Source organism: Vitis vinifera, chromosome 9 (genome assembly GCF_030704535.1).
Source record: "Vitis vinifera cultivar Pinot Noir 40024 chromosome 9, ASM3070453v1".
In the NCBI taxonomy this organism is placed as follows: domain Eukaryota; kingdom Viridiplantae; phylum Streptophyta; class Magnoliopsida; order Vitales; family Vitaceae; genus Vitis; species Vitis vinifera.
In genome coordinates, this window is record NC_081813.1 from 12,184,900 (window position 1) to 12,192,993 (window position 8,094).

At 42.5% G+C, this 8,094-nt stretch overlaps 1 protein-coding gene across 1 annotated transcript; it reads right to left on the minus strand.

The window, feature by feature from the left end:
• Positions 1 to 1,260: 1,260 nt before the first annotated feature.
• LOC132254279 (vegetative cell wall protein gp1-like) lies at positions 1,261 to 2,795 on the minus strand. The gene is made up of 4 exons (XM_059739574.1): positions 2,429 to 2,795; positions 2,136 to 2,236; positions 1,421 to 1,676; positions 1,261 to 1,301 (listed from the first exon to the last, which is right to left on the minus strand). The coding sequence occupies exons 1-4, from the start codon at positions 2,793 to 2,795 to the stop codon at positions 1,261 to 1,263; spliced, it is 765 nt and encodes a 254-aa protein (XP_059595557.1).
• Positions 2,796 to 8,094: the final 5,299 nt, after the last annotated feature.

The following is an 8,094-nucleotide window of genomic DNA, read 5'->3' on the forward strand; positions in this document are numbered from 1 at the left end:
TAAACTTAAACAAAAAGTACAAAGAGTGGAGATTATGCAATTAAGTATCAAAAGAATCTCTACTCTCAAGGTTTCAAATCAAACTCTTCCATAATAAGCTAAGTGTTAATGAAATTAGCTTCCGGATATAGTATATACAACTATCCTCACCCTCCAACCTAAGCTTTTCTCGGATATTGGTAACATTAACCAACTCTTAATAGGTTAAGAACGCACCTTCTTATTCACAATTCTTTTTACTTACTAAACTTAACCAATTCACCCATGTAGCAAGCAGAGGATCGATGACTCCCAACCAATCAAGGTTTAGGGCATCGGGTTTTAAAGGCTTTCGCCACCCCTTCGGATCATGCTTAGGTTTCAAGGGAAGAAAAGAAGCTTATTCTTTTTTTTTTTTTTTTTTTTTTTTTTTTTTTTTTTCAAAGACTCATTGGTCTTTACGAGGTGTCCCAACACTTTTAAAGAGAGGTTAAGTAATGAACCAAGTCAAAATTTTCCTAAGCTTAGAAGGTGAGAAAGTTTTATATCATATATCCGGGATCTAATGTGCACAGTGTGTAAAGCTTGAAATGGAAGAAGAAAGTTCGAAATCAAAGAGGCTTCAATAGATTATCAACTTTGAAAGCATAAAACAAACTCTAAGACTTAAATAATTAAGTTAAAACTCGACTTATCCTATTTTATTTTTGAGAAATTATCTTTAACAACCATAGAGAATGATTCAAAAAAAACTTTTAAAAATTTTAAAATTTAAGCAAAAATTAACTAAAATACCAAAATAACTTAGTATTAACAACAAAACTTCCTTTCTCAACTCTCCCCCCAACCAAGCTGAACATTGTCCCCAATGTTTCAAAAGCGATTAAAAATAAAGGGAGGAAGTGGTACCTCCTGAGTGAGACAAAGTCTGAGTGTATAGGAGGTATGGAATACCTTAAACCACATGTTCCAAAGACAAAAGAGTAATGAGAAAAAGGAATATAATCAAAAAGGATATATATATATATATATATATATATATATATATATTACTTGTAAAAGGAATATACAATGTATGATTTCAAGTAATACTTCCAATCCCAGTTTATAACACATGCAAAAGATGGGATTTACAAGTCTAATATATAATGTAAATCATAAAAAGATCAGATATGAGTGGGGTCATGTGATGGCTCTGCTCTGATCTCCTCCTCTGGTATAGGCTGCTCAGCTGGCAAGCTCTCCTCATCTGGCACTAGAGGCTCGGATGGTGCAGATCTATCATGCCCAAGAGGAGTCTGCATACTCAGATGCTGCTGAATCTGATGAAGGATCGTGGTATGCTGAGCTTGAGTAGCAATGATCTGATCCTGGTGTGCACGAATAGTGGCCATCTGGTGGATAATAGAATCCTGAGCAGTGCTCAGTGTCCGCAATGAACGCTCTAAGCCTCTGAATTCTGTAAGAGAAATGGTGACAGTGGGCTCAGATGGAGGAGGAGGTGCTGGGGTAGCTGGCGCGACTGGTGGAGCACCCTGAGTGATAGGAGAAATAGGATGTACAGGCTCAGGAATATGCTCTGAGGGATGTGCTGCAGGGGCAGGAGGTGGTGTCTCTGTGAGAATCTCATCCTGCTCGGCCTGAGGTATCTGCTCATCTCGGGGTAGCTCTGGAGGTGCAGGCACAGCTGGGGCTCCCTGGGGTGCAAAATAGGCTACCAAGTGATGCCATTTGTCGAGAGAGAAGTCCTCTCGGCAATGGCGGCGCCTCTCAAGACGGGGCTCTTCAGGATAGCCCAAGTGCTCTAAAATCTGGCAGAGGAGCCTCGGAAATAGTAATGGGATGCCATCTGCCCTCTGAAGCTTCTTCTGATGGACTTTCTCTTCAAAATGAAGAAGAGAAGTCATAATCAAATGATGAGGGCCGAAGAAATAGCCTTCAGAAATCCTGAATAACGCCTCAAGTATAGCTCCTCTCCTCTGAACCTTATGCTGAAGGGGGAATAGGTTGGCACGCAGGAGCACATCAATGAGGAGCATCCCAGATGGAAGCTCTCTCCTGGTCAATACCGAGGCTGTAGAAGTCCCCCTGGACAAAATGCGGACCATGTCACTCTGAGAGAATGAGGACCACTCCCTGAAATCTGCCTGAAATACGGGCTCATAAGGTATATGGAGGGCCTCAGCAATGTGACGAGCTCCAATGGCACCCTGACGTCCGTCTATAGTAAACTGGATGAGGGTAGGATTGCGGAGACCTCGAGTAGTCATAGATTGATAAAAATCTATAACTACTCTGGGATAGTAGAATTGCCTAGGAGTGAGAAAAGACTCCATGTGATACCTCTGCAGCAGTCGGAATGAATCTCTGAGCTCTGGCTGCTGTCTGAGGGCCTCTATATCAAAATAGGTCTCAGAATGGAAGGGTCGATCTCTGCAATCCAGGTTACCCTCAATCGGCGGTCCAGCTATCATGGGACGCCTGATAATGGCCTCGGGAGGCATGTCGACTGGAATCCGAGGTTCCTCTGTAGCTGGTTCTGGCTGAGGTGCGTGGGATGGCTCTCCAGGACCCGAGAACCTGGACCTTTTCGCAGGGGGCCGAGAAACAGGGCTCGTGGCCTGTTCGACTGGTGGCACAGGGTCCGCGGGTGGCCTCCGGGTGGGGTATCGGCGCTGAGAAGGAGCTTCCCCCTCAGATGGGGGAATGGCCGGGGCCTGAACGGGAGGTGAAGGTGCGGCTCCCATGGCGGCTCGCTGTGGCCGAGGTGTCGGTGAGGATGGGGAGGCGGAAAGGCCTCCTCTGGTCTTCGCCATGGCCGAAATGAAGGGAGATGGGTGTTCGGGATTCCAGAGGTTTTTCAGCTGGTGCTTAAGAGAGTCCTTTGAGCTTCTGGACTTCAGGGGTTTATATAGGAATGAGGTTTAAGGGGTTTCTGATCTTTTAAAATTTTCCAAGGCAACCGAAAAGTCGTTTTTGGACGTTAGGCACAATTTCGGGGGTAAAATTTTAATTTAAAAGTCGGTTTTAAATTTTTAGAAGTTAAAATTTTACCGTGCGAAATTTTCGCACCTTGGCCTGCAAATTTCGCACCTTGGAATTGGGTGTGCGAAAATGGCACCCCTTTGGCTGATGATTTCGCACGTTAAAAGGGGGTGTGCGAAATTTTCGCATCTTGAATAGTGGTGTGCGAAATTTTCGCACACTATTTCGCACAGTGCGAAAATCAGCTTGAGGTGTGCGAAATTGGCACACGTGTGCCAGGAGAGGATTTCGCACAGTGCGAAAATTTTCGCACCTTCCACAGTGGTGTGCGAAATTGGATTTTAGGAAATTCGCACCTTGAAAAGGGATTTCGCACCTTGAAATTGATTTCGCACCTTGAGGTAGGGGTGTGCGAAAATGGCTTCTTTTGGCCCAAGGATTTCGCACCTTGGTTTTGGGTGTGCGAAATTTTCGCACCTTGAAATCAGGTGTGCGAAAATTTTGGCACCTTGAAATTGGGTGCTCTGCTTCCTTGATTTTACTCCCCTGTTCTGCTTTTGAAGAGCTCTCCTCACCTTTCATGATTTTTTTCTGAAATTTATCATGAAAATTGACTTGAATTAAGACAAAATAAACTAAGATTTAAAGAAAAATTAAAATATAAAGAAATAAAAATACTAATATAACTATAAAACTATAACAAAAATTCATGGACTTCTTTAGCCCATGATACCCTGCTTTTCCTCAAAGTTGTGGTGGTTCAAGGAAGTTGATCTCCTCCTTGTCTGTACTGTAAGGCTCTATAAATGGCTTGAGACGATGGCCATTGACTTTGAAGGTTTGATTGCCTGTGGGATTGAATATTTCCACCACTCCATTGGGATGCACTTCATGAATTATGAAAGGACCCGTCCACCTTGATTTCAATTTACCTGGAAAGAGATGAAGTTTAGAGTCATAAAGCAAAACTTTTTGTCCTTTGGTAAAATTCTTCTGATTTACCAACTGATCATGCCATTTTTTCAATCTTGCTTTTGCAATTTTTGAATTGAGGTATGCATCATTCCTCAATTCCTCTAATTCATTCAAATCTAAACATCTCTTTAACCCGGCTCTTGACAAATCCATGTTGAGCTTTTTGATTGCCCACCATGCTTTATACTCAATTTCCACTGGAAGGTGACACGCTTTGCCATAAACAAGGCGATAGGGAGACATTCCTAGAATGGTCTTGTAAGCGGTCCTATAAGCCCATAAGGAATCCAGGAGCTTGATAGACCAATCCTTCCTATTCACATTGACCACCTTCATCAATATATTCTTGATCTCACGGTTGGCTAACTCAACTTGGCCACTAGTTTGAGGGTGATAAGGTGTAGCTACCTTGTGCTTAACCCCATATTTGGCTAGAAGAGTCTCAAAAGGTTTATTGCAAAAGTGGGTTCCCCCGTCACTTATAATGGCCTTTGGCACTCCAAATCTTGCAAAGATGTTGTCCTTGAGGAATTTAAGTACCACCTTATGATCATTGCTCCTACATGGGATTGCTTCTACCCACTTAGAGACATAATCCACTCCTACCAAGATGTAGGAATGTCCAAATGACATTGGAAATGGTCCCATAAAGTCTATACCCCAGACATCAAAGATATCCACTATTAAGATGGGGTTCAAGGGCATCATATTTCGGCGTGTTAGCTTACCAAGCCTTTGACACCGATCACATGCCTTACACATAGAATGGGCATCCTTGAAAAGAGAGGGCCACCAGAAGCCTGATTGGATCACTTTCATTGCTGTTTTCTGAGAGGCAAAATGACCTCCACAAGCACTGTCATGGCAATGGGAGAGAATTCCCGATTGCTCTTGCTCAGGAACACATTTCCTTATAATTTGATCTACACAATATTTGAAAAGAAAAGGTTCCTCCCAATAATAGGCATGGATCTTAGCCAAGAAATGCCTCTTGTCTTGAGCACTCCACTCACTTGGTACTTCTCCAGTAACCAAAAAGTTTGCAATGTGAGAATACCATGGAGCTACATCTACTGACATGAGAGACTCCTCAGGGAAGTCATCATTGATAGGTAGACCATGTGAGTCATGTGATATCACTAGTCTGGACAAGTGGTCAGCTACCACATTTTCTACCCCCTTTTTATCCCTGATTTGGAGATTGAATTCTTGGAGCAAAAGAATCCATCTTATCAATCTTGCCTTGGCATCCTGCTTGGTTAGCAAGTACTTCAAAGCAGAATGGTCAGTGAACACTACTATAGAGGACCCTACCAAATAAGCACGAAACTTATCCAAGGCAAAAACTACAGCCAACAACTCCTTCTCAGTAGTTGTGTAGTTCTTTTGAGCCTCATTCAAAGTTCTGCTTGCATAATAGATCACATAGGGCTTTCCATCTTCTCTTTGCCCTAAAACAGCCCCCATAGCAAGATCACTTGAATCACACATTACCTCGAAAGGTAATTTCCAATTTGGGGCTCTCACTATTGGTGCAGTTGTGAGGAATTGCTTCAATTCCTCAAAACTTCTCTGACACTTCTCATCCCACACAAACTTGGCATCCTTTACCAAAAGCTCACACAGAGGTTTTGAGATTTTTGAGAAATCCTTAATAAACCTCCTGTAGAATCCTGCATGTCCAAGGAATTGCCTAATTCCTTTAACATTTGTGGGAGGTGGCAACTTAACAATAAGTTCCACCTTTGCCTTATCTACCTCAATGCCATTTTTGGAGATGATATGTCCTAAGACAATTCCTTTTTGTACCATAAAATGGCACTTCTCCCAATTTAGCACTAGGTCTTTCTCAATACATCTATGGAGAACAGCTTCTAAATGCATCAAACACTCCTCATAAGAACTTCCATATACAGTGATGTCATCCATGAAAACTTCCATGATGCGTTCGACCATGTCACTGAAGATGCTTAGCATGCATCTTTGGAAAGTTGCAGGAGCATTACATAGACCAAAGGGCATTCTCCTATATGCAAAAGTACCAAAGGGACAAGTGAAAGTTGTTTTCTCTTGATCTTCCAAATCAATTTCTATTTGGAAGTACCCTGAATAACCATCTAGAAAACAATAGAAAGGATGTCCTGAGACTCTCTCAAGGACTTGGTCCATGAAAGGCAGTGGAAAATGGTCCTTCCTAGTTACTGAATTCAACCTCCTATAGTCTATACACACCCTCCATCCTGAGGTAGGACGTGTAGAGACTTCTTCCCCTTTCTCATTCTGGATCACAGTGATTCCAGATTTCTTTGGGACTACTTGGGTGGGACTCACCCACAAGCTGTCTGAAATGGGATATATGATCCCAGCTTGAAGTAGCTTCAAAACTTCACTCCTCACCACCTCTTGCATGTGAGGATTCAGTCTCCTTTGGGGTTGCCTCACTGGTTTTGCATCATCCTCCATATAAATATGATGGGTACAAACCAAAGGGCTAATCCCTTTCAGATCAGAAATTTGCCATCCAATGGCTTTCTTACATTTTCTGAGGACTCCTAAAAGACTATCCTCTTGATCACTAGTGAGGGTTGAGGCAACCACTACTGGACATTTTTCATCATCCTCCAAGTATGCATACTTCAACTCCACAGGAAGTGGCTTTAAAATAAGCTTTGGAGGGTCCTCCACAGCAACTCCTTGTGAGTCTTCCTGGTTGAACAGTGGTAAGATCTCTTCCCGTCTCCTCCAAGGAGACATAATGGCTAGCACATTAGAGGGTTCAGGGAACCCATCTTCAAGGATTTCCAGGTTTTCATTCAAGCTCTCCTCTAAACTCTTGTCACAGTGCTCTTCAACCAAAGTGTTGATCAAACATACTTCCTCAAATCCTCCCTCCTCTTCAGGGTAAAGATGCCTCTTACATAAGTGGAATATGTTTACTTCCAAAGTCATGTTTCCAAATGTGAGCTGCATCACCCCATTCCTACAGTTAACAATGGCATTTGAGGTAGCTAGAAAAGGTCTCCCTAGGATGATTGGCACATAATTTTCTTCTTTGACAGAGGAATCAGTATCAAGCACCACAAAATCCACAGGATAGTAGAATTTGTCCACTTGAACTAGAACATCCTCTATCACACCCCTTGGGATTTTGACTGACCTATCAGCTAAAGAGAGGGTCATGGTTGTAGGCTTTAATCCTCCAAGTCCCAGTTGTTTATAGACAGAGTATGGGAGCAAATTCACACTTGCTCCCAAATCTAATAAAGCTTTTTCCACATGTGTCCCTCCAATGTTGACTGATATGGTGGGACATCCCGGGTCTTTATACTTAACTGGGGACTTACTCTGGATGATAGCACTCACTTGCTCAGTGAGGAATGCATTCTTTGTCACCTGTAAACCTCTCTTGACTGTGCACAAGTCCTTTAGAAACTTTGCATATGTGGGGACTTGCTTGATCATATCAAGTAAAGGTATATTTACCTTCACTTGCCTCAGCACTTCAAGAATTTCAGATGAATTCTTGACTTCTTTCTTTCCATGTAAAGCTTGAGGAAAAGGGGGAGGCATATGTTTCTTCATCATATCCTCCTTAATCACTATCCTTGGTTCTTCCTCAATGCTTGATTTGGATGCACTTTCCTTCCCACTCTTCTCTTCTTGGTTTTTGCTCTCTTTAATCAAAGGTCTCTTTGACACGAGTTCTTCATCTTGCCTCACCTTAGGCAAGGGTTGATCAACCTCCTTTCCACTCCTCAAGGTTATCACAGCTTTGACCTCCCTCAACTTTAAAGAATCCCCCTCTTGGGTTTCAACTTCATGAACACCCTTAGGATTTTGGCTTGGTTGAGAGGGGAATTTTCCTTTCTCATTCACTGTGTTGAGGTTGGTAAGTCTAGAGATGGAGTACTGAATATTATCTATCTTATGATATAGATCATTTTGCATCCCATCCATTCTCTTATTTAGAGAACTCTCAACATTCTCTATCTTTTGGTGCAATTTGGAGTTGATTGCCCTTTGTTCACCCACAAAGTCATTCATGACTTTACTTAGGTTTGCAATGGCTTGCTCCACTGAAGATGGTTGTTGAGGTGCTTGGGTTTGGCCTTGTGGTTGGTATGGAGGTGGTCTTGGTTTCCAAGAAAAATTTGG